At 50.7% G+C, this 25,311-nt stretch overlaps 3 protein-coding genes across 6 annotated transcripts in view; all 3 read left to right on the top strand.

The window, feature by feature from the left end:
• Positions 1-2,301, top strand: part of OGA (O-GlcNAcase) — a 30,843-nt gene extending 28,542 nt beyond the window's left edge. The window contains exon 16 of the mRNA XM_081267900.1: positions 212-2,301. Within this exon, the coding sequence (XP_081124026.1) occupies positions 212-348 (137 nt within the window). The 3' untranslated portion in view covers positions 349-2,301. The remainder of the gene's footprint in view (positions 1-211) is intronic.
• A 1,167-nt stretch (positions 2,302-3,468) lies between these two features.
• NPM3 (nucleophosmin/nucleoplasmin 3) lies at positions 3,469-5,537 on the top strand. Its single transcript, XM_081268106.1, has 6 exons — positions 3,469-3,623; positions 3,970-4,055; positions 4,242-4,361; positions 4,479-4,572; positions 4,964-5,085; positions 5,179-5,537. The coding sequence occupies exons 1-5, from the start codon at positions 3,506-3,508 to the stop codon at positions 5,077-5,079; spliced, it is 534 nt and encodes a 177-aa protein (XP_081124232.1). The 5' UTR covers positions 3,469-3,505; the 3' UTR covers positions 5,080-5,085; positions 5,179-5,537.
• A 5,548-nt stretch (positions 5,538-11,085) lies between these two features.
• On the top strand, positions 11,086-16,760 carry FGF8 (fibroblast growth factor 8; the record flags this gene model as incomplete). 4 transcript variants are annotated; one of them, XM_081267733.1, is made up of 6 exons in its annotated part: positions 11,086-11,117; positions 11,220-11,256; positions 11,775-11,861; positions 12,107-12,254; positions 15,532-15,638; positions 16,470-16,760. In XM_081267733.1, the coding sequence occupies 6 exons, from the start codon at positions 11,086-11,088 to the stop codon at positions 16,758-16,760; spliced, it is 702 nt and encodes a 233-aa protein (XP_081123859.1). The 4 variants fall into 4 exon arrangements, with proteins under 4 accessions (XP_081123859.1, XP_081123858.1, XP_081123861.1 ...); XM_081267732.1 differs by having other exon boundaries at positions 12,074-12,254; XM_081267735.1 differs by lacking the exon at positions 11,775-11,861.
• Positions 16,761-25,311: the final 8,551 nt, after the last annotated feature.

The raw sequence follows: 25,311 nt of genomic DNA, 5'->3' as shown, positions 1-25,311 counted from the left end.
GTGCGAGGCGCTGGGTTTGATCCTCAGCACAACATAAAAATAAATAAAATAAAGATTTTTTTAAAAAAAGAATTTTAAAAATTGTATGAAATTTAGGGACTGGTATAAACAAGCTTATCATTTGTAGTAAATGCATTAATGATTATTTCTAATTTATATCCATAATTTTCCTCATAAGTGACTTATTTATGTTTTGGAATTTCATTTTTAGGCTCCCGGGGGGCTTTCTGTGAAGTGAGACCAGATGATAAAAGAATTCTGGAATTTTACAGCAAGTTAGGCTGTTTTGAAATTGCAAAAATGGAAGGATTTCCAAAGGATGTGGTTATACTTGGTCGGAGCCTGTGACACTGTTGGCACCATGAACTGTCCAAAACTCTTAACTCCACCTTGTGGTTGGTGGTTGGGGTCTTCATACGGTTCTGCGTCTGGAGCAGCAACATATCAGTCCATTTGAATTGAAAACAAAGACAACTTTGTAAAACTCACCCATCACACTTTCAGACTCCTTACTGGTTGGAAGAAGATAGTATACTGCTGCAAATTCTGTATGAAACAGAGATGTGGGTCCCTTCTTCTGGGTCTTGTGTTAGGTGCCAAGACACCTTAGGTGGGCTTATAGGGAGGGTCTTCAATAAATGTAGTCAGCACTATTTTTCTGTATCCAGTGTTGCATTTCTCACCTAAGAGTAATCAAAATCACTTCTGGCATCCTCTTTGGTTTATTGAATGAAATGTCTCATTCTTTGGAGACATGCAGAGTTGAGAAAGATTTTAGTGGGTTTCAGAGCCTTCAGGGTTGATTTTCCAGGTGGGATGGTTTTGGCATTAGTTTAAGATGAATAAATGATTTCAATTTGGGGCAGTTTTTCTGCTTTTTGTAAAGCTATGGCCGATTGTCTCCTGTAGTAACCATTGGTTCAGGCATGTTGTACTTTGTAGGGACAAATGTGCAGTTGTTTGTGTAAAAGCCTAAAACTGACAAACTTGTAAATTTGTATATAAACTAGCTGTAACTTGACTATCCTTTTGTTTATTGTTTTTGGTAATTTTTGTTTTGTTTTTTTAAAATGAAAAGGTGTTTAGGATGGCACTTTGAATTAGCAAATCAATGGAAGGTGAATTTTCCTTCCCCCCCACACCATAATAAGTTTTAAAGTGCCTCCCACTTAGGGCTAGGCCATAACCTTTTTGGGTACGAGAGCCTAATTTCTTAGATCTGTTGCAAAATGCAGTCACTTCTGGAAATCAGCATGTGAAATGTTCGTTTTGACATCTGTCAAATAGGGTAAGAAGACTGAATGGTTTTTGCCTAGATCAGTTGTCCTTTAATCTCAAGACTTGTTACTACTGATTTAAATCAGTCTTTAATATTTGCATGATTTTATCTAATTTTTAAAAGAATGAGCACACTTTAACCAATGATTTATGGCTACCCCTGTTTTTCCTTTAATCACAGGTTCTGAAAGCTTCATGTATTTTAATTTAGAATTGGTGTTTTTAAGGGTTCTGTGCATGAGGCTGGCAGGTAATCTCTGCAGGACTCATTTTTTTCATCATGGCTGGCTGACTTCTCCATAGATTCATAACAGTATTTTTGTTATCTTGCTTCCCAGCAGTTTTGCATCAGCTATTTAACTTTCAGCTGAATCGGGGGAGAGGGAGGGATAAAGAAGGAAACTAGAAACAGATTTGCCTTGGTTGCCTTGGTAGATCTCCACTAGTGTGGGCTTTGAGTGACTCTTAAAAGCATTGTATGTAGTGGTATCTAGTGACTTCCAGTGGAGGCCCAAGTGTGTGCCCTGTGGGTGAGGAGGAAGGAAGTCTCTTTGTTCTTAGGATAGAACTCTTTTAACTGATAAAATGTAATGTGTTGGCAAGCTGAAAACAAATTTGCATTTTTGAGGGCTGAGGTGAAGGTAAGATCCCTACTAAATATTAAGACAGTTGAATGTTAGTCTTCTCTTTGACATCTCAAGCATTTTATCTGGAGGATTTTGGAGTTATCCTCACGGAATCAGGATTTTAAAACAAGTGCTTTTGGTTTTATCCTGGCTTTTAGTAATCCCTTTGGCTGGCCTCTGGTCACACGTGCTAACTGTGCAATAGATGTCCAGGTCTATACCTTCTTCATTATAGGATCATAAAGTGCTATGCTATCTTCCATGGTTATGAATATTTATTAAGGTTGGAATGACATTTCATTGATTGTTTAGATCACAACTCAGTTCCTGTAGAAAACGAACTGTAAAACTATCTGAAGACCATGCAAGAGGCTAAATAAAACTTGAAGTGAATGTGTGTGGTGTCTACTGCGTGCACCTACTTCTGTCTGCCACTCCCCGCACCACCACCACACTCTGAAATATAATGCCTTGCCTTAGAGCAAGGAGGCACACCGAACTTCTCTCCACAGCTCTTCCAAGTTAGAGACTGGTTCTTAAAGGCAGCCCTCCCCTACTCCCATCTCCAGTAAAACTCTTCCTTCCAGATTTTCCTCAAGGCAAAAGTAGTAGACTAGTTTTTAGCAAAGCTTACTACAATTATAACCTGCTCATATTCTCTCAAGTAACGGGATAGAAATGCAGTTTGAGATAGAAAAAGGAATTGCCACTCAGGAATCTAGGCAGGAGGCTCAAGTTCAAGGCTAACCTCAGCTAGAGATTAGTTCCGTGTAGGGCACCCCTTGAGTTGAATCCCAGTTACAGAAGAAGGGAAGGGGATCCAAACAAAGTACAAGTATGTACCTGGGTTGAGAATTAGAAGCCCTTAAAAAGTGCGGATCCCGGGCTGGGGTTGTGGCTCAGCGGTAGAGTGCTCGCCTAGCAACTGGAATAGATCCTCAGCATCACATAAATAAGGGTATTGTGTTCAACTTAAAAAAAAAAAAAAAATAGCGGATCCGCCAGGAGCAGCAGTTGAATCTCCCAGCTGAGCTGTTTAGTCCTCTGGTAGCAAGCATCCGCGTCCTGTCACCTAAAGTTTAAGGAAGATAGACCATCTGGATAGTGAATTGCAGCGTTTGGAAAGAATATGCAGAAGAGAAACAGGACGGAATGGTGGGCGGAAGTTCCTGGAGCTGAAACTTCCTTTACGCCCTTCCAGAGTATTTTTATAAGAAAAGTGCCGCTCTGAATCCCATCTCTGTAGGAGGGGAAATAGAAAGTTTTTCAACGAAAGTTTACTCTGGGTTGGAAGGGAGACAATATATGGGGCGATGAATCGGAGAGAATGGGCGCGCTCATGGCCGTGTAAGTTAGCAAAAACGTTAACGTTAAGGCTAAATCTATGCTTTTATGTGAAGTTACTTCCTCTGAAGTCCTGCCGGGTGCTAGCAGGAGCTGCGGTTTACAGAGCGAGGGGCAGGAGAAACCCTAGATTTGCAATCCGGGCGCCTTTCCTCTCCCTGAGAGGAGTGTCTCCTTTAATAGGCGGGGCCGGAACTGGCCAAGGGTGCCACGCTCCTTACGTGCTGGGGGCGGAGCTCCGAGACGGCCCTTGCAGCATGGCCGCCGGCACTGCCGCCGCTTTAGTTTATTTGAGTCAAGAGAGCCTATCCCGGGCCGGGGGTGTCGGGGGTCTGCGAGTCCCGGCCCCGGTTACTATGGACAGTTTCTTTTTCGGTATTGGGGAAAGGTGCTGAGGGTGGCCCTGGGGGAGGAAGAGGTAGGGATGAAGAACTGGAATGTGGATGGTTGCACGATGTGGATGTGGGCGGAAGGGATTCTCACTATTCGCGGCGGACAGGTGGGCCCTAGCACGCTAAAGCCGAAGCGGGCGCTGAGACCCATGCCCCAGACGTGCTGGGCCAGGCCCAGGGTTTAGTTACCGAGGTTTTCTGAGGGGATGTCTGGTAGGCGTGTTAAATGGCCAATTAGTCCATGACTATGCGTGATGGGTTAGTGAAACGCCACCGCACCCCACCGCTTCTGCACACAACACTCAAACTTACCACGATATCTCTTTCAGGCTGTGAGCTCTCTGGCCACACCCGCTCCTTCACTTTCAAAGTAGAGGAAGAGGATAATGCAGAGCACGTGCTGGCGTTGACCATGGTGAGGGGCGGTAGAGGGGGCTGGCAACCTAATTGCCTTGCTACTCCTTTATTAGGAGTCATAGACTGCTCCCCTGGTTCCCTGATATAGGGACCTTTGAGACCAGGCAAGTTCTAGGGTAGGTGCCTCTACTTGTGGTATCAACCTGTCTTGGGGAGATCCTGAGGCCCTGTATATCCTTCCCAGCTCTGCCTCACCGAGGGGGCCAAGGACGAGTGTAATGTAGTGGAAGTTGTAGCCCGAAACCATGACCACCAGGAGATTGCAGTTCCTGTGGCCAACCTCAAGTTGTCTTGCCAGCCCATGGTGAGTTCCCCAGCCATGTCTTGGGTTGGGTGGGATGGGGATTGAGGACATCAGTGCTCATCTCAAGATGAGATGGGCTAGGAGTAGTCCAGGCCTTCATCCTTGTCTTCCTCCCAGCTCAGTCTAGATGACTTCCAGCTTCAACCACCTGTAACCTTCCGCCTGAAGTCGGGCTCTGGCCCTGTGCGAATCACTGGGCGGCACCAGATTGGTGAGAGGAGGGGAGGGCCCTCTCCTTTGCCTGCAATGGGCTCTGCATCCGCGCTTCCCACACTCCAAATTCCTGCACCATTCAGCCTCATCTCCCAGTGTAGCTCAATCTGACCTGCATGCCTTCCCAAGCTATGTCCCTTGGCATGATGTCCCCTCCATTCGCTGTCCCACTCAAGCCTGCCTAATCCATGCAGCCTGTCCCATCTTTACCAGCTCAAGTGATGTGGACTCATTTAGTTTCTTCTCACCTAGTTTAGTGTCCGAGGCTTCTTTCACCTCGACCATGAGGTCTGGGAGGCCAGCCTAGCACCAGAGTGTATGAACAAGTGACGTGGTATGACAGGGGTCTGTTTTTAACCTCCTCCTTATACAGCTTGTGTTTCTACCAGTTACTATAAGCAATGATGTTTCTGAGGAAGAGGAGAGTGAAGAAGAGGATAATGTAGAGGAGGAAGCTGAATTGTGCCCCATCCTTCCTGCCAAAAAGCAGGGGAGTAGGCGCTAGCCTTTGGTGAGTAGGAAGGGAAGGCTGCCCAGAAGGTTCTGAGGGGGCAGGAGGAGCAAGTGAGAGCCTAGATGCTGACTGCTTATTTTTTGTTCTCAGGTCAGGTAACTACCTGCTGCATCACCATGCACCATGTTCGTGGACAAGTTTCAAGAATTTTAAATGTTTCTTCTCCATTGAAGAGGAGAGTTTGGGGCATGGGTTGGGTAGAAGGGTCTTGTGCTGGTGCTAGGAGAGAGGCATTCTCCTTAGGGTCCTGGTGTTCTGGTCCTGTACCATGTCTGGGGCTTCCCTTTCCTATAGGCATAAGGGGAATTTTGAACTTTTATGCTGACTCTATGTCCCCACCTGCCTGTGACGATTAAAGGTTATTATCTGAATCTCAGAACTACACATTTGTAACACTTTTTACATTTTTAGATAAAGATTGAAATAAAGTGGTGTGGGGTTTTTTGCAACTGCTCTGTGTGGCTTCTTCCCTTGCCAGTGACATTTCCCTAGGGACCACCAGGTGGCACTGTGGCAGCACAAAGGGTGGCCCTGGGCCTGGGGTGGGGAGCTATGTGGGATCCTGCTATCCCCAGAACCCTGCGCCAGGACCATGTCTAGGTCTCAACTGCCTTGCCAAGAGGGATCTCCCAACAGCCAGCCCATTCCCAGCCTCTGCAGGTGGGGGAGGGCCATCACAGGAGGTTATCAACATCCAAACAAGGGGTCTGGGCCTCTGTCAGCACTCAGGCTGATGGGAAGGGGGGCTGATAAGCAGGCTTAAGCAGCCTGAGGAATGTGCATCCCTAGCCCCATGAGGGAACTCAGACCCAGAGAGGGCTTTTGAGGGTTGGGGTGGAGACTAGTCTTTGCTCCTCTTTCAGTCTTTCAGGCAGGTTGAGCAGGGCTGGCCCTTAGAAACCTGATTCCCAGGGCCAGATGGAGGGAACTAGCCAGATTGGGTGACAGGGAAACCAGAATCCGGGTGGCCTGGCATATGGGGACAGAAAAGGGCCTCTGGGAATCATCCTCCTAGGCTAAGGGGTTCCTATCCCCTAGCATACCGCCTGGTGTAGGGATCTCTGGTGCCCGAACTCAGGTGGTTCTGGGCTTTGACTTTCTGTGCTAGGAGAGAAAGGGATGTACTTATATGAGTGTGAAGATATATGTTACCAGCTCTGGGGTCAGCAGTTCAGCAGCTGTGTTGATGAGGGGGTGTCATTGCCCCACAAACAAACAAAACATTACCTCTCCAGACAGCATGAGGCCAGACAAGCCGAGGATGGACAGAGAACAGGGCCTGAGGGGGGTCAGGCTTATTCCCACACCAGCTGCTGGGCTAGTGAGTAGGCTTGGGGAAGGGTTCCTCAGATAAGTAAAACAAAGGTGTTGTTATTAGGGCAGGTGAGATTGACTTTGAGGAAAGTTCCCACAATACAGAAAAGCAGCCCCTCTTCACATTCTTAGAGAACACCACCACACACACACACACACACATCCCTGCTGTGTTGAGGAGTTAGGGATCCTGATTTCACCCTCCCTGCCTCAGGTTAAGAATAAAGGAAGCTGTCTTGTCTGTTGCTGTGATTAGGGTCTCAGCCTCCTTTTTCCCCGGGGGATGACCTTATAAAGTGCTGCCACCCCAGTAGGCAGACTAGGGTCTGGTGAGAACTGGGAAAGTAGAACTGGTGCCCTCTGGTGGACAAGGTCGAAACTTTATGGCGTACCCACTCCCCAAGCTGCCTCTATAGGCTCTAGGTGTGCAGCATGGTGCGGGCCCTATTAATCCTGTGGGCTGTCTGGGCAGCCGAATTTTAGGCTGAAGGCGAGAGAATAAATAACTAAGGCTTGCATGCATACATACATTCATTCATTCACTTGAAGTGCTTGTGCTAGAGTAGAGGAATTGGGCTGGGTGGCAACATTTCCTTCTTTCCCTTCTCTGGGCTCCAACCTCAAAGTCCTCAGCGGGTGCTTGGTTGGAGACTGGCTGAGGGCAACACCAAGTCATTTCTTGGGGTGGAGGAAGCTTCCCAAGCTGACCCATCCACCCCCTGCTGTGATCTTGGTCCTGCTCCCGCCCCTGCAAGGACAGCTCATCACCCATTGTATTTCTCCCATGTTTTGCTGGTAGGTCTGGGGTGGAGAATGGGGAAGGGCTCTTAGCACCTTCCTGCCCTCAGTAGGGGCCCAATCCACATCCTCTTAGTCGTGGAGTTTCCCCAGCCTGATCTGGCACTTCACAGATGGTGCTGGGAATTGTTTTTTCTCCTGCTCCCCGCCTCTCAATTCCCTTTTTCTGTACCTGCATCATGCCAGAGCAGAGCGCTGGGGGTTAGGGGATGAAAATGTGAAAATGTACCTGTGTTTGCAGACGGCTGAAAGGCCAGCCCTGTATTTGGGGAGTGAAGGTGTGCCACTCCTAGAGGACAAGCTAAGCCTCCCAGGGGACTTGCAAAGCACAAGACACTGTCTCGGTGATTTGCATTTGAATCTTTGGCACTCCAGGCCGCCCACATGGCTGGTGTGAAGGGCCCTGGAGCCAGTCGCAGGGCAAGGGGTGCATTTGGGTACTGAAGAGGACGAAGAGAACGGGTTGTGGAGAGGAGTCATTCATGTTGGCAAAGAGTGTGTTTGTGTTTTCGGGAGAGGGAGTGTGTGAGCGTGTGTGAGAGAGCATGCTCACGCTCGTGTGTGTGTTTTTGTTTGCAGAGTGTGGGGGCTGCGGGGGAAAGGTGACCAGGCTGTCACTCAGCGATCAGGTTGACAGGCGCTCCCTCCTCTGGACCCGGGAGCTCTGATTGCAGATTCGAGGAAACAAAATAGCAATTGTAATTACGGGGCTTTGATAAGATAAAGGAAGGAGGGAGCTGGCTGGGAGGCCTGCAAGGAAGGGAGGGAGAGAGCGGCCTGGGGGGGGGGGGGGGAGGCAGTGGAACATTTGCATCTGTCAGTCAAAGGGTGTGCCCCAGCCTAACAGGGTAACAGGGTGCCTGCTACAGGAATAACCCTTCTGCCCCTGTCCCCAAAGACACAAACTTTCTGGGAGATGAGAGGAATCACCATGAATTGGATGCAAGAGAGTTTCCAAATGTAAAGGAATTTGGTCCTTCAACAGGAGGTAGGAGAGGTTAGGAGTGGTACTAAAACCTAACCTGGGACTCTCTAGGACCCAGGATGCCCATCTCCTCTAGGGGAGAAGAAAGAAGATAGGTGAAGATCATTGAGGTTCCGTCTAGCTTTCAGAACCTTCTGCAAGGTTGGGTACTGGTGTAGGTCAGCCATCAAGTTCTTGCCTAGCGTGCTCAAGGCCCCAGGTTCCATACCCAGCACCACAAAAATAAATATCCTTCTGGGGTCTCCAAAATCTGGGCGTAATGCTGATCTGAGCCAGATGCTCTGCCTCCACTTCATGGAGGGCAGGTACTCAGAATGATTTTGGTTTTGACTCTAGGACAATGTACACACTACTAAGTGGGCTGGCTGCCATGACCCCAACCTGGATTCTGTTTGCTGCTTCCTGCTCTTTTCTCAGACTGAGTTCATAGTGGGAAGGAGGCATTTTCAGAAAATGCCATCCCTTGCTCCCTGTTTCTCCATTCATTCACTAATACATATGCATAAACACTTTTAAGGGCCTACTATGTACTCAGAGTAGTATTAAGACTGATCAGACATCTCCCTTGCCTGCTCTGAGCAACACAGATAGGGAGGCAGACAAGAAGTCATGGTCCCTAGACCAAGCACAGTGAAAGAAAAGGGCCAACCTGGGTTGTGGGCCTTAGAGCCCCATCTGATTTATCCACCCCCTAATGTGCCCACTTCCTAGTGAGATTTAAAGGAGACAGTGCCTGCCAAGATCTTAGAAGATACAAGTGCTCAGTAAATGTTGGTGCTCATGATTATTTTCTATTGGTGGGGGTGAGGAGGCAAGTCTCCTTGGGAAGTTGCCTATGGGCTGAAGTCTAAATACTCAGCCAGTTTCCTCATTATTCATTCATTCATGCAGTGAACACTAACTGCAGAACAACTCTGCCAAGCTCTGCCATGAGCTTTCTTAGCTAGTAAGACATGGTCCTTGCCTTTGGATTTGTGGGAACAAGAACTGAGTGAACAGACTCCTACATGGGAATAACAAGCGGGCTAGGGAAGCCTATTTCTCTGAGGAGGGATGAGGTATTAAAATGAACCTCTCTCTTGGGCTGGGGATGTGGCTCAAGCGGTGGCGCGCTCGCCTGGCATGCGTGCGGCCAGGGTTCGATCCTCAGCACCACATACCAACAAAGATGTTGTGTCCGCCGAGAACTAAAAAATAAATATTAAAAATTCTCTCTCTCTCTCCTCTCTCACTCTCTCTAAAAAAAAAGAAGTTTAAAAAAAATGAACCTCTCTCTTTTCTGTTCTATATATTTCTCAGTGTTTGCATGTATGACTGGGAATGGGGAAATGTGGGACACAGAAAAAAAAGGTTATAGGCAGAACCTGGCTGTGCTTGGACAAGGGCCCACCTGCCTCCCTCTAGCCTGATGGCCTCCTAGGACCACCCCAACCCCTCCAGCCCTACCCACAGGGTCATGGAGGGCCAGTGGGGAGGAGGCTGTGGATAAAGACAGCAGCTGGGTAGGAGATCAATGGCTCCACCTGCTCCTCAGGGCACCTCTGCCCACCCAGGCTGCTCCCACAGAAACAGAATGGTGGATCAGGGTTTTCAGAAGTCCCAGGAGGGAAGCAATGAGGTGAGGAACTGGGAAAGGCTTAGACAAGTCTCTCTCTCTCTCTCTCTCTCTCTCTCTCTCTCTCTCTCTCACACACACACACACACACACACACACACACACACACGACCCCTCAGTTGACACAAGACACCAGTCCTTGCCTAGTACAGAAGTGTAAATACCTGCTAAATGAAATAATGGAACTTGAAGGGGGAAAGGGCTGGGTAGCCTTCATCTAAGTCCCTTTCCCCATGAAATGCTACTGAGAATAGTCCTTTGCCCCCGGTGCCTGTTGAGTTTTAGGTGGGGGGCAGTGGCTGTGAGTACTGCTGGGAACCTCTGGGATCCTCCTTCCATGTAGGTGTCCCCTGGTTCCTCTCAAGTTTCAGGCTGCTGGTGGTGGGGGGGTGATGGTGATAATGGGGTAGGGGAAGGCATTTCTCTCTCTAAGGCCTCTTGGAGATTGAGAAAAACTGGTGAGACTGGCTGTATGCACAGCAGAAAGATGCAAGAGCCAGGCCCCCAGTCACAGAAACATGTTCTTTTACTAGAGATGGGCACACAACCATTCATTCCGCTATTAGCGGCCTCTCCTAAAGAGCAAGCCTGGTCGCTGCACACAGTAGGTGGCTTATTGACAAGACGTGAAGCCAGAGGTATAAGCAGACCAGGCTCGTACGCACCGGGTAGTCCAGGAGGGCCAAGCCCAGGGCCTAGGAACCCCAACTAGGAGGCTGCCCTGGGCGCCCCCATCCCAGCGCATCCATGCCCCAGGAGAGCGCGAGGGGATAGTGGGAGGCGCCCACACTAGCCTCCCCCGCCCCTCTGGCGGGTCCCCAGACCCCTCCCCTAGTCCAGACCCCCAATCCCAGACCGGTGGGCTGCCCCGCCCCAGTCTGCCCCGCCCCCGCCCGGGGCTGCGACCCGGCCCCAGCTCCCAGCCGGGAGCTGCGGGCTCCGGCCGCCCGCCCCGCACTCCCCCCTCGCTCCCGGTGCGGCGCCCCCCGCCCCACCCCTCCCCCTCCCTTCCCACCTACCCACCCACCCCGCCGGCCCGTTACCCTCCCGCCTGCTCCGGCTCCTGAGCAGCCAGCGGTCACCGGCTCCGGCAGCGGCTCAGAGCGACTTAACGCGGCGCGGCGAGCAAGACATTCCACGGGACCCGCGGAGCCACGTCGGGATCGCAGCTGAGCTCCCGCACCCTAAACTTCCTCGGCCTCCGCCCCTTCGGCACGTCCCCCGCGACCGCCCACGGGACGGCGTGATCCGGTCAGGGCTCTCGGTGCTCCCGGGGCCGCGCGCCATGGGCAGCCCCCGCTCCGCGCTGAGCTGCCTGTGAGTACCGCCGCCGCCCCCGCGTCCCCAGCCTGGCCTGCGCCCGCCGCGCGCTCTCCGCTCACCCTGCGCCTCTCTCCCGCCCGCTTTTGTCTCCCACAGGCTGTTGCACTTGCTGGTTCTCTGCCTCCAAGCCCAGGTAAGGAGCGCAGCGCAGAGGCGGGGGCCAGGCGGGCTGGCGGGGAACCCGACTGGCAAAGTCGGGCAGGGGCAAGACCAGCGCTTCAGGGATGGAAGAAACATTAGAAATCCAGCCCCGAACTAGCCCGAGGAGGGAGCTAAGGAACAGAGTGGTAGTGTCCTGTCTAATGTCACACAGCTAGTGAGTGGCAAGGCTGGAACCCAAGATTTTTTGAGTATAGAACTGTCTTACACATACGCTAGCCAGATTGGGTGGACGGGAACTCTACTGGAAGCCACACCTGACCTCTGAAGAAGGGGACAGCTGGAGCCAGGGGACGCTTGTTGTCAGGGAAGTCCAGGTGAATCCAGCAAGGACCCTCTCGGCGGCCCTCTGGGGAGACTTGTGGTTGGTTTGGCCCAATGATGGGGTGCCTAGGCCCTGTGCGCTCAATATTTGCTCTGTAAATTTGTCTTTATAAATGTCACCGGTCGGGTAGCGCTGCCTCCATACTTAAAAGCACCCTGCTCCTCTAGGAAGGCCCGGGCGGGGGGCCTGCGCTGGGCAGGGTGCCCGCTTCCCTGCTCCGAGCTGGCCGGGAGCCCCAGGGTGTTTCCCAACAGGTGGGTCCAGATTCTACCCCATCCCGGGCTGGGTCTGGGTGACTTTCCCGGGTGGGGGTTGGTGGCCTGAGCCGGCATTTGGGGGGGATCCCCCCAGCTTCTGCTGGCTGCCTGGTGCAGCAGGAGGGGGATGCCGGGGTGTGGGGGCCACCGGGGCCCCTGGGCGGAGTAGCATTATAATGGCGTGTTGTGTATTTTTCAATTTCCTAAAGGTAACTGTTCAGTCCTCACCTAATTTTACACAGCATGTGAGGGAGCAGAGCCTGGTGACGGATCAGCTCAGCCGCCGCCTCATTCGGACCTACCAGCTCTACAGCCGCACCAGCGGGAAGCACGTGCAGGTCCTGGCCAACAAGCGCATCAACGCCATGGCAGAAGACGGGGATCCTTTTGGTAAGACTTTTTGGTGGCACCACCTCAATGAAAGTAGCTTGTGGAAGGTGGTGACCCCAGCTGTACTGGCCAGAGGCTGGCTTGTAGGGGTTAGAACCAAAGGGTGTCTTGTGGGTCAGCTGGAGAGACAGTGTTGGGGAAGGGACCCTGGGGAGGACTTAGCCCACAGGTGCCCCCTTCCCTGCCCAGCGGATGAATGAATTCAAGAGTTTCCCTTACACCTCCCCCTTTATGCACCCCTCCCCAGATGCAGGTGGAGGCTGGGGGTTCAGGGGGAGGGGGCCCACGTTTAAGGGAAGCTCTTGAAAGAGGATATGTCGCCAGGGCCCACAAAAGGAGAGTGGGAGAGAGAAGGGAGAGAAATCCCTCTAGCTCTCCTAGCTCAGAAAAGGGAGATACTGTGAACCATTAAATACTTTGATCAGAAGGGTCAATTACACATTGGGGGCTAAGCCTGGAAAGGGGCCTTCCTTGCTCCACTTGCGGAGAACCCAGGCAGGCTGTGGGGCAGCAGGCAGCGGGTGGCGGTGGACTATGGCCAGGGTTCCCTACTCCCTGTTGGGTGGTGAGTAGAGGGAGCTACTGCCGGCAGAGAGACTGAGGACTGATTGATTTCTAAAACATTCAATATTCCTGCCTTGAAACGTAGCCAATTTCCAGAGTCCTGGATGTACCAAGAGAAAAGCAAGCCCTCTGGGCGGCTGGTGTTGTTTTTAGAGAGTGATTATTGTGAGTTTAAAAACCTTTAAATAATGACCAAGTTAAACAAGCATGAAAGGAGAGAGGAAGACTCTATTAAAATGTAATAAAAAGGTGAGGCATTTTAAGAGCTAAGAAGAAAAATGAAGAATGATATAAAACAGAAAAAGAACCAGCCTTTTTTCAGATGTGGAGTTTGAAAGGAGTTGCAAGTCTGTAAATGTAAAAAAGAGGTTCAAGATTGTTCTCTATGAATCTCTGGAGAGACCCCCGCGTCTGGCAGAGCGATTAAAACTCTTCTTACTTTCACCTTTTTTAACATTTCCTGAATACTTTCTCCTCTTCTCGAGCCAGTTTGGGGGATCGAGTATGTCTCGCTGCATTTTTTCTGCATCAACGTAGCTGACTTCCCTTCAAAGCTGGAGGAGGAGACATAATTTTCCTGGGATAAATCTGTCACTGGGGTGGAAGAATAGGTTTGAAAATGTTAAGCTTTCCAAAAGCTCAGTTGGGAAAGTCGATGTGAACTGCAGCCCGGCTTCCAGATCCATTCGGGAAGGAGAGTGAGGGCTTTCTTGGTGGGGGTGGGGGCAGCCTGCCCGGTGGCCAAGCTCCCCTGCTGGGCTGGTAGAGCTGGCCTACGGGCCTTTTGTCCCTCCAAATTGGCTGCTTGCTGCCCTTCTCAGCTTCCAAGGAAGGGTACGAATGCCTGGCTCCTTCAGGGCTTACTCCATTGGAGCAAATGGCCCAGCATCCTTGGATTTTGGGGAGGGAAGGCCAATCAGACATCAAGGAAGTCTGCTGCCCATTTACTCTCTCGTTAGACCCATGGTTCTCTGGTTCCTGCCTGCAAGGGAGGAGTAGGAATGGGAAGTCCCAAGAGCCAAGATATAGAAAAAGGTGAAAGAAGAGTCTGGGGGCTGGGGATGTGGCTCAAGCGGTAGCGCGCTCACCTGGCATGCGTGCGGCCCGGGTTCGATCCTCAGCACCACATACCAACAAAGATGTTGTGTCCGCCGAGAACTAAAAAATAAATATTAAAAATTCTCTCTCTCTCTCTCTCTCTCTCTCTCTCTCTCTCTCTCTCTCTCCTCTCTCACTCTCTCTTTAAAAAAAAAAAAAAAAGAAGAGTCTGGGAAGAATAATGGAGAGATCCCAATTACTTCATTAGAGGTTTAGGAGGGGATAAAGGCACCCACTCTGTTCCTATCTACCCCATTTAGCCAGAATCTTCAGAGTGGTTTCCTCTATCCCTTCTCCAGCCAGTATCCTTCCCTAAAAAGCAGATGTTCCTGCCTCTGCAAGGCAGACCCAAAGAGGCATGAGCAGACTGGCAAGGTTGAAGAGGAAGTGGTCAGAAGGAGATGACAGCTGATTTCCTAGCTGACTTGGGACCAGACTGGGGACTTTGGCCACTGGTTGGTTCCCAGCTCTATGTCTATGTGAAGAGGTGTATAGTCATAGTGAAGGCAGGGAGAGTTGCCTTGCTAACCTCAGTGCTCCCCCACCTCTGGTACTGGTTTCAGGAACAGAGAATGAGCCATGTCACAAAAGGCTGGACTCTGCCATAGGAAGGGCAGAAGATCCAGCCCCTTCTGTCCCATCAGCAAGGTCAGCCCTTGCTCTCTTTTTGGATAGCTTCTAAGAGAGCAGTTGCATGAAAAGATAATGTGGATGGGTTCTGGGGTAAGTTGGCTCTCTAAGGGGAGAAGGGGTGGGGAACAAGGCACAGAAGTCAGACCCTGCTTCTGGCTGTCTAGACTGCAAGTAGCTCTGCCTGAGTCTCTCTCCTCTTCACCCCCAGAAAGAATTTGGTCACAGGGGTGTGAAGCCCAGTAATGATGGAGGTTGAAAGAGAAAAGATTGAGTTGTTGCTGTCTGGAACTTGGGGCTGTGGTCTGGTGGCTGGGAAGCTGAAAGATGCCGGCAAAATCCTCCCAGCTGGTGTTTGAGGTTCTGAAAATCTGCTTTGGGCTGTGTGTAGGGAGAACTGTTCTCATCTCTTAGCAGAGCAGGGCTGCCCAAAGGGTTGAGGCAGGGGTAATCAAGCCTGTGAGTTCCAACCAACATGCCAGGAACAGGAGAGGATGCTTTTACCTTTGGCTTCAGGACTGGAGGTCACCACTACACCTGGATGTTCACATAATAACCTTGAGGCATGTACACAAAATAATCTAAGTTGGAGGGATCCTTAGGGATCTTTTGATTAGCCAAGGAACTCTGGTCAGATTAAATTTTACTTGGAACCTTAACATACAAGTTATCACAGTCTGGTTTGAAAAGACAATGGAAGGAATAGAGATGCACCTTTTTCAATTCGATGGTCCCAGTCCCTTCTGTGGAACCCAGTTTGTACGCTTATCCCATCCCTTCTCAACTCAAGAGATCTCAGGGATATACAGCATGTCAGTAGCCGGGCTGGGGCTGGAGCCCATGTTTTGAGTGCCTGGCCTGTCTGGCCCAGCAGTTGCTGCTGGGATGTGACAAGTCCTTGGACCAGAGAGGGGGAGGCTATGGATTCTGGGGGTGGGGTGGGGTCAGGGGCTTTTCAGTGACCTTCCCACACCTTCTCTGATAGCAAAGCTCATCGTGGAAACAGATACCTTTGGGAGCCGGGTTCGAGTCCGTGGAGCAGAGACAGGTCTTTACATCTGCATGAATAAGAAGGGGAAGCTGATTGCCAAGGTGAGGTATTTGGAGGGAGGTGGGCCCTGGGCCTGAGGGGCAGCCTGGGCTGGTTTAGCTCCTCTAAGGACATTCTTGTGCTGTGATCTCAACAAAGTGTGCAGAGAAACGTAGCCACCTTGGGGTTACCTAATGATTGGGTGTGGGGTGGGGGGTAAGGAAGAAGGAAACTGCTTAAGAGAGGAAAAACTATAAAGACAAGGGGGAAGCCTAGGGAAGGTGCTGGGGGGGGGTTGGTAAATTCCATATATCTTTTTAACAAATCGCCAAATTGCTTTGCTATTATGTCCAATTACATGGTACCAGCATTTGGAATGTTCAGTAAGCCGCAGGCCCGGCCCCCTCAGCCGAGCTCTGAAATGGCCCCATTAGTCACGGCTCCTCTCCAGCCTCGAGCTCCCCAGCTTCCTAGGCTTGGGGCTTGGGACTCAGTCTCCTCCCAGGCTCCCCTCCCCCATAGGGTGGTTGCCCTAGGCTGGGAGCTGGAGTCCTGTGGGGCTGAGGCAAGCAGGTGGGGAAGCGCATGCAGCCCAGGCCAGACTGGTGGGCAGGAGGCCAGAGCAGGCAGGCTCTGGGCCCCTCACTCTGCCTCTCTGTCCTGGGTCCAGCCCCTCTGTAGACAGCCATGTGTCACTGCTGCCCAGGAGGACAGGAAGTTGCCGGGTGGGCTGCTGGTTGTGAGGGATTAGAGAGCGGGTGCCTGGGCAGGAGGTGGGGCTGGGCTTCTGCCCCCATCACCATCTGCTGGGGTGCCCACCTGCTGTCTGGGTCCGTTGGCCCTCTGCCTCACATGGGGGGCTCATAACACCGCATCTGCCCCCCTACCTGCAGAGCAACGGCAAAGGCAAGGATTGTGTCTTCACGGAGATCGTGCTGGAGAACAACTACACAGCCCTGCAGAATGCCAAGTATGAGGGCTGGTACATGGCCTTCACCCGCAAGGGCCGGCCCCGCAAGGGCTCCAAGACGCGACAGCACCAGCGCGAGGTCCATTTCATGAAGCGGCTGCCCCGTGGCCACCACACCACTGAGCAGAGCCTGCGCTTCGAGTTCCTCAACTACCCGCCCTTCACGCGCAGCCTGCGCGGCAGCCAGAGGACTTGGGCCCCCGAGCCCCGATAGGCGCCTGCCTGGCCCCTCCCACAGTCACCGCCGGGGACACTGGAGAGCAGCTCTGTCAGCTGAGAGCTGCGCCGCAAGGGCGGGGGAGGTGCTGGCGGAGCCCGCGTTCTAGTTGTTGATATTGTTTGCTGTTGGGTTTTTGTTGTTGTTGTTGTTGTTGTTGTTGTTTGTTTGTTTTGTTTTATTTTTTTTAACAAAAAAGAGGCTCTATTTTTGTATTCCACTGGCTGTGACGTCTGTATTCTTACCTCTCAAGAAGGTCCATTAAAGGCCAGCGCAGACTGGGTTCTAATCAGGGCTCCCTGGGGTGGAGGGCTCTCTAATCTGGGGGAAGTACTCCTGAGGTTCCAGCACCTGCAGAGCAACTGGCAGGGCAGCCGGGACCCCCTGCACCTCCAGGTTGGGTCAGGGAGCAAAAAGGTGCAGTATAGGTCACCTAGCATGGTGGTGGGTGGCATTGGGGGTAGTTGTATATTAGTTGCTATTAAATGATTGAAATATTAATTTAACTTGCATATTAGCAATATGATAGAGTGAATCTGGCAGGGTTGACCTCTCCCCCTGTGCTGCCCCAGCTGACCAGTGTGACTGGGGAACACAGCAAGTCAGGCACCAGCTCTGACTGCAGCCTCCCTCCAGCAGACCCCTGCCTGTCAGCCATTCCCATCACTGTCACTGGAGTGGTTTCCTGGGAGCATAGAAGCAGGAAAAGAGGTGGAAAAGGCTCTTGGCTGGTTCTGGAAGCTCTTGGACAGGGGCTGCCCAGCTCTTCACAGGAGTAACTGCTAACACTTCCCTAGGTCACCTCAGAGTCAGAAATGATGGACAGGCTAGGACCAGCAAGGCAATCCAGATACAAGTCTTTGAGGATGTGCCTGTGTGCCTAGACCGTGTGAGACGGGTCCCAGATTCCAGAACTGGTTCTCTTTGAGAATCAAGCTTAAAAAAAAAAAGAAAAGAAATAAAGACAGCTGCTGTGGCCTAAGGAAAGGGCATATTGAGGGGCAACCACAGCTTTTGCTGGCACTTTGGATCTGGAACAAGGGTTTTCTTTGGGAGATCAGGGTAGAGAACTGAAAACAGAAAGTACTGCACTCAGGGGCTGCCCAGCCCAGGGCAGGTAGAGGCTGTGGGTCTCAGAAAGATGGGCCTAACAGGAGAGAAACTGGTCCAGGGGGAGGACCAGAAAGGAGGCTCATGGGCTAGAATAGAACTCAAGCCAGTCATGGCCTGAAGAAGAAGCATCAGCCATATTGAAAGGACAAGGCCATCAGAGAGGACAGCTCTAAAAAGGACAGGTTGCGCCATGGTAGCAGAGATGCAGGTCACCATGTAGGCAGGACTGGCCCATGGTGGGAAGGGACATGTGATATATTCGTATGTGGAGCAGTGAGCTGGCATCACAACATACCTAAGGAAAGTCCAGGCCCAGAAGCAGGTCTGAAGCCCAGAGCCAGCCCAGGGTTCACAATTGAGACCTTCCATTTTGGCTGTTTCAATTGCCTTCTCTGACAATGCCCCTGGTCTGCACCCATGGCCCACCTACTAGGCTAGTCTGGAAACTCCTCCCTATATACCTGTTCTTTAATAACTCACTTGGTATGGGTGGGGGCATCCCAAGACTTCCTGGCCAGGTGGGCCTCCTAGAGGTACAGTCTAAGTCCCAGATTTGACCCATCCAAATGGAACAGGAATTCTAGGGCTCACTGGAAAGATTTGGGCTCTGCCCACCCCTCCTCTGGCCTGCAGGAAAGGGTGAGGGGCTTTCAATAGAGTAGGGTTCTCCTGGTTCATAGACATTGGGGATGTGGGGAGTGGGCTCTAGACATCTCTGGACCAGCTCCCTCAGCTCTTGGTGCTTCCTCCTCTGCTCCCCTCCCCCTTTAATTAATTCTGGGTGAGCAGCCTGGCTTTATTGTGCAAGGAGCTAGGGTCTCACTGTGGGAAAAGTCACACCTTCTGAGCAGCTTCTGATGCCATGCAAATGGAGAGACCGTCCAGGAAACGCTTTCATCTGCACGGGTCGCCTGTCCAGCCCCCAGCCCAGTAATTACCCACATTTCATTTGTTTGGGAGCAATTCCTGGGGGAAGCTACAGGGTAGGAGGGAGTCTGGGGCGGGGATGGTGGGGGGGTGAATGGGGGTGGAATGTCAGGCTCTCTGCCTGTGATCCTGGCCACAAAGTGGGGTTGGACTGGGCCAAGGCTGGTCACTGGCTAGGCCAAAGCTAAACCTTTAGCTCCCAAGCTGGGAGTCCTGAGTCCTTGGGTGTTGTGGAATAGGATCATGCCATGTTTGCATTTAGGAAGAAGAGATGGGCTGTGCAGAAAAACAGACCTGCCTTCCAGAGAGGGGGCAGGAGAGGTAGACTGGAGGTAGAGATCGGGTCCTTATGGTGGCCAGAGGCATTGGGAATGACTCCAGCAGGTCCCCATGCCAGAACCCATGAGAGTTGAGCCTAGAGCAGTGGGACAAGGCACCCACCAACTTGTTTATCTTTGAGTTGCTGCCTCCACAGAGCCCTCGCTAATGGGGTTTTACAGCCCACTCAAGCTGCAACTGGCCAAGAATCAATCATTACCGGCACTTAGTGGTTTGATAGTTAACAGCCTGAACTGAAGCCAAACTGGTTGTTAACTGTGATAACAACTGATTTCAAGGGGTTATTGCCGGCCCAATATGCTCAGCCCATTTATTTCGGGGAAAACAAGCAGGGAGCTGTGGCAAGACCCAGAAAAGGGAGGAGGACCCGGCTGCCCTCAGCCAAAAGGCTGGCCACTGTGTCCTGAGTTGGTGCTGGTTTAGAAGGCCTGGGGGCCAGCTGTGGTCCACAAGGAGGCTTGACCACCCAGCATCCTCAAGGGCTCTGTGCGGGCAGTTCTTCTGGGTAGAAGCCCCTCTCTAGCCCACCCTTCTCTATAATTCCTGCCTGGCCTCTCCTGGTGCTCCTCAGGATTCCCTCACAGCCTTGACTCCCCACAGGAAGGAGCCCAGCTCTGGTGGTCAGACTTCTACTTGTCTCCACCCAGCAGGTGAGGCTGGACTCCTCACCCAGGACTCCTAGAACATTGCCAAGTCAAACCAAAAAAATTATTGTTATTTCAAAGCCAGCAAAGATCCAATTTAGGTCTCAACTAGAAGGATGAGAGTTCTCTCCTTCCGCAGCAATAGCTCCTGTCCATCCCTCGTGTTCTCAGCCAAATGAAAGCAGGTGTGGCCATGGTGGAACATCATTCTAGAATGTTGCTATTGCAGTAAAGGACCTCAGTTCTCTACCCTTTACAGATGGACAACATGTGGCCTAGAAGTCACATAACTAGTGTCATATCTAGTACTAGAAGTCAGATCTCCAGATCCAGGCTGTGTGTGTGTGTGTGTGTGTGTGTGTGTGTGTGTATAATAGTTGTAGTTGGACACAATATCCACAATACCTTTATTTTATTTATTTTTATGTGGTGCTGAGGATCGAATCCAGGGCCTCGCACATGCTAGGCAAGTGCTCTACCACTAAGCCACAACCCCAGCCCCCCCAGGCTGCCTCTAAAAGACTGTACGTCTCACCCTAATTCTATTAATTTGTTTATTCATTTAGTAAATCTTTCTTGAGTGTCTCTTATGTGTCAGGCTCTGTGCTGGGCAGAGATGACAGAGCAGACAATAAAGGACAAAAATTCCTGTTATTATGGTGCTCCTCTAGTAGAAAGGGGGAGGTGTAGAGCCAGTAGAATACAGTGTCAGACACTGATAGTCACTACAGAGAAATTCGGAGAAGAGAATGAAGATGAAGGGCAGCAGCTGTTTAAAATCAGGTAATCACAGAAGCCTCCATAATAGCTTTGTGTTGAAGCAGACACCTGATGGAGGTGAGGCGTTCGGATACGGGCAGGGACAACCCAGGTAGAGGGAACAGCAGGTGCAAAGGCTTATTGCATTTGTGGACTTGGAAGGAGGCCAGTGTGGCTGAAGCAAAGTGAAGGGAGGATGGTGGGGTAGTTTTGGGGGACAAGGTGGAGGAGGCTAGAAGCTGAGGTGAGGCCAAAGAGGTGGCAGAGGTGGTGGTGAAGGGCAGATCATACAGGGCCCTTAAAAAGATTTCAGCTTTGCCTCTCAGTAAGATAGCAGCACCACCCCCCCCACACACACTTTTTTTTTGTACTGGGGATTGAACCCAGGGGCGCTTAACCACTGAGCCACATCCCCAGCCCTTTTTATTTATTTATTTTTTTTTAAAATATTTATTTTAGTTTTCGGCGGACACAACATCTTTGTTTGTATGTGGTGCTGAGGATCGAACCCGGGCCGCACGCATGCCAGGTGAGCGCGCTACCGCTTGAGCCACATCCCCAGCCCCCCCAGCCCTTTTTAAATATTTTATTTAGAGACAAGGTCTCACTGAGTTGTTTAGCTCCTTGCTTTTTGCTTAGGCTGGCTTTGAACTTGAAATCCTCCTGCCTCAGCCTCCTGAGCCTCTGGGATTACAGGCATATGCCACCACACCTGGCCCACAGATTATTTTTTTAGTTATAAAGTAACTGGAATAGTGAGAGATGCTAGTGATTGGGAGTAGTGAGAGCAGATTAGAATTTTGGACATTTTTTTTTTTTTGCAGGCAAAGGTGATATGATTTGCTAATGGGTTGGGATGTGGAAAAGAAAGGAGTCTAGGGATTTCCAAGGTTTCTTGCTTGAGCAACCAAAGAATGAAGATGTCATTTGCTAAAGTGAAGAAGATTTTAGGAGAGCAGATGTAGAGGAGTGAAATGGGAGTTTGGTTTTGAACATGTGAAGTCTGAGCTGATTAAATATTCAAGAGGAGGGCCAGGGCTGTGGCTCAGTGGTAGAGCACTTGCCTCACACATGTGAGGCACTGGGTTCAATTCTCAGCACCACATAAAAATAAAGATATTGTGTCCATCTACAACTAAAAAAAAAATTATTCAAGAGGAGGTGGTAAGTGGGTAGTTGTTTGGATCTGAAATTCAAAGATGAGGTTTTTTTTTTTTTTTTTTAAAGAGAGAGTGAGAGAGGGGAGAGAGAGAGAGAGAGAGAGAGAGAGAGAGAGAATTTTTAATATTTATTTTTTAGTTCTCGGCGGACACAACATCTTTGTTGGTATGTGGTGCTGAGGATCGAACCCGGGCCGCACGCATGCCAGGCGAGCGCGCTACCGCTTGAGCCACATCCCCAGCCAAAGATGAGGTCTTATAAGATACAAATTTGAAAGTGTTCAGCACACAGGTGGTTTTCAAGCCAGGAAAGAGAATGAATTCCCTAGGGAGGGGGTGGAGTTAGAGGAGAGAAGAGATCCACACTTAAGCCTTGATGTGCTCAAAACATTTAAAAATTAGAGGGAAGGGAAGCCCTGGCAAAGATTGGAGGAAGTGTGGCCCAGAGAGGGAAGGAAAACTAGGCGAGTTCTATATCCTGACAACATAGGAGAAAGAACAATTTCTGAGCCTGCAGCTATAAGTAGGCTTAGGGACATGTTTTACTATCATCATCTGTCTTCCCCACCACCAGCCCCAGGGCCAAGAGGAAGTTGCCAAAAAACAAGAGTTGGTTTAACCTGGGAGCCTCTTGGATTCTTCCCTCAGTCCCACCCCTGCCTCTTGCCAGCAAGTCTTGCTGGCTTCTCTTCCAGAACATCTCTTCAGTCTAGGCCATTTGCTGCCCTACTTATGTGCTGCTTCCTTCCTGCTCCAAGCCAATGTAAGTTGTCATCTACTTAGGCAAGTAGCCCCTGCACCAACATACTCCCCCTTTTTCCCTTCATACCCTTCTCACAATCCATTCCACACTCAGGAGCCAGACTTTTCAAAACACAGATCTGACTGAGTTACTCCCACCACACCTAGATGGTCTTCTGCATGCACTGGCTCTGGTCTGCCCATCCAGCCTCACTGCTCACCCACTCTCCCTGTCTCCTGCTGCACTCTGACACCTGTTCCCAGCTTGTATCTGCCCATCTGTGCCTCAGAGCCCTTGCACTTGATGTTCTCCACACTTGGAATTCTTTTTCCTCTAGATCAGTGGATGGCTGACTACCCGATGGGACTCTCTGTTGTCACTCTGTTTTATTTTCTATATTATCCTCACCACTGCCTGATATTTTCTTGGTTTTTATTGATTTACTGTCTTCTGGTCTGTCTGCTCTACCTTCCAAGAAAGGAGAAAGCTTGTGTAACTTGCTCCCTGAGGAACAGCACAGAGCACATTGTGGGCAGTCAGGGAAAGCATCCCCTTTCCATAATCAGTGGATAAAGTAAGAATGATGCTGAAGCTGTTCAGTGGAGAGGGCACGTTGGGAGTACTTGGTATCCAGAGACAGGCAGGATTAGCCCATCCACTCACTCACTCAAGAAGGCCCAAGGTCTGTTTTCTCAAGCTGCAGTAAAAGTCTCCCAAGCCTGGACAAATGGACATCTAAGCAGGACTTGTTGGGCTGGACATCTCAGAACCTCCCCAAATTCTGCTTCCCTTGCTGCCTCTGGGTTTCTATGGCAACCAGGGGACTTCAAAGGAGAGAGTGAAGGGGAATTAAGAGCCAGAGAGAGCAGAGGAGAGAGGAGGAGTAACTGGTAGCAAAACAGATGGGGAGCTGGCAGGAACTCCAGGGGGATCCCCAAGTCATGTTACTCTGGAGGGTTGTGCCAATAAGGTCTCTTTGGTTGCCCCTCTTCCCCATCTGGATCTCTTGCTGACCCTCAAGAAGTAGCTGTCCATCTGGGCAGGCCCCAGAGCTGACCCTTCATGAGGTGCCCCTGCCCCATCCCCCTACACTGGCTGGCAGATGCTGAGCAAAGTTCTGGCTCTGTCCTGCAGACTGACTCCTCCCTCAGTCCCTCTCTCAGCAATAGTGAAACAAACTGGAGCCCTTGGGCTGGTATTTCTTTTCCTTTCTTTCCTTAGCTGTGTATGGTGGGAGGGGGGAACACAGAGGGAGGAGAAGATGCTGAATAAGTTCCCTAGCATTAGCATCTGGAGATCATGGTCAGGCCCCCAGTTGTAAAGGACCATGCTTAGGACCTGGCTGGAGGTGCTCAGAATAAGGGACCAGACCTGAACTCAAGTAACGAAAAGCCTGGACAGAGCTCTTCTTGGTTTGCAGCCACCCCTTTCCTTGAGCCCAGAGGGTTGATAAACACCTAAGTCCAAGGCCTAGGAATCACAAAACAGCGAGCCTGTAAGGAGCCATGATACGTTGGTCCTGAGATTCAGGGCAGCTGCCTGGAGAACCAGTCAGTGACTTTCAAGGGTGGAAGTGGCCAGGGCCACCACCAAATTACAGCTGTCTCTCTGTCTACCCACATGCACATGGCTCCCAACACCCAACCCATGTTTTGAATCCTTTACCATTGTGGACTCTTCCCTGTTTCCAGCCTCTGAACTCAACTGTTGCTTTTTTTTTTTTTTTTTTTTTTTTTCCTGTGCTGGGGATTAAATTTAGAGCCTTGAGGATTCTAGGCATATGGTCTACCTACCACTAAGTCGAATCTCCAGTCTCAATTGTTTTAATTTGACAAATATCACCAAATCCTGCAAAATCTTTCTTCATGAGCTGGTTGTGGTGACACAGGCCTATAATTCCAGCGACTCAAGCGGCTAAGGCAGGAGGATCCCAAGTTTGAGGCCAGTCTCAGCAACTTAGAGAGGTCCTGTCTCAAGATAAAAAGTAAAAAGGGCTGGGGATATAAATTAAGTGGTAGATCACCCCTGTTTTTAATCCCATTAATTTTTTTCCACAGAGAAATCCCATCATAACAAACATTCCACTCCATCTCAACTCACCTCTGCCCAGTCTCTCCTGGGCTTTCTCTACCCCCTCCCTCTCCCAGCTTCTGCATCAGCCCTCAGTAATGAAGAGAAAACTCATAAAACATTCATGCTGGGTAATACACCATGTAGGATCTGCTCGATCTCAGTTCTGATAGAACAGGCCAGGTCAGCAGCATGCTGGATCTTAGGCTTCTCAGGGTTTGGGCTGACTACTCCGTCTTGGGCTCAAATTCCATCCACTTCCCTTAAGCCAGTTTTGATCCTCCCTGGGGAGCTGCGGGTAGGGGTCCTGAGCAGAGTAACAGAGGAGATTCCTGAGAAGGGATCCCCCCTCAGCTCATGGAGGAGAATGGTTTCTACGGGTACCCTTAAGTGAGGTGTGATTGGCATCTGGGGCTTTGAATACAAGCTACAACACAGGTGAACCAAATGACCAAAAAGCTAAAAAGGCAGAGGAGAGAGGTTTGGGCCAAGTATGAAGAGAAGCAGAATCTAGTATTGCACCTGAACCCAGGAAGATGGGAGTGTACAAAAATGGTGAAGGATGAGAGGAGCTAGGGTTTGTGGCGACAGGCTTTCTGCAGAATCCTTGTTCTAGGAAGTAGGCCCCCACCTGGGGCACTTTCATCAAATAAGTGGGGTGGGCAAAGAGGGAATGGAAAGGAAGGGGCGCCTTCCATGTTCTTGCTCTCCCCAACACCCTTGGAAATTCCCCCACACTTATGCGGCCCACTCATCCACCCCACCCCAGGGCTCAGCAACCTGAGAGAAGGAAT

Source organism: Spermophilus citellus (genome assembly GCF_964194105.1).
Source record: "Spermophilus citellus genome assembly, chromosome: 15".
Classification (NCBI taxonomy): domain Eukaryota; kingdom Metazoa; phylum Chordata; class Mammalia; order Rodentia; family Sciuridae; genus Spermophilus; species Spermophilus citellus.
Note: the sequence above shows the minus strand (reverse complement) of the source record. Positions and strands in the feature narration are given on the sequence as shown.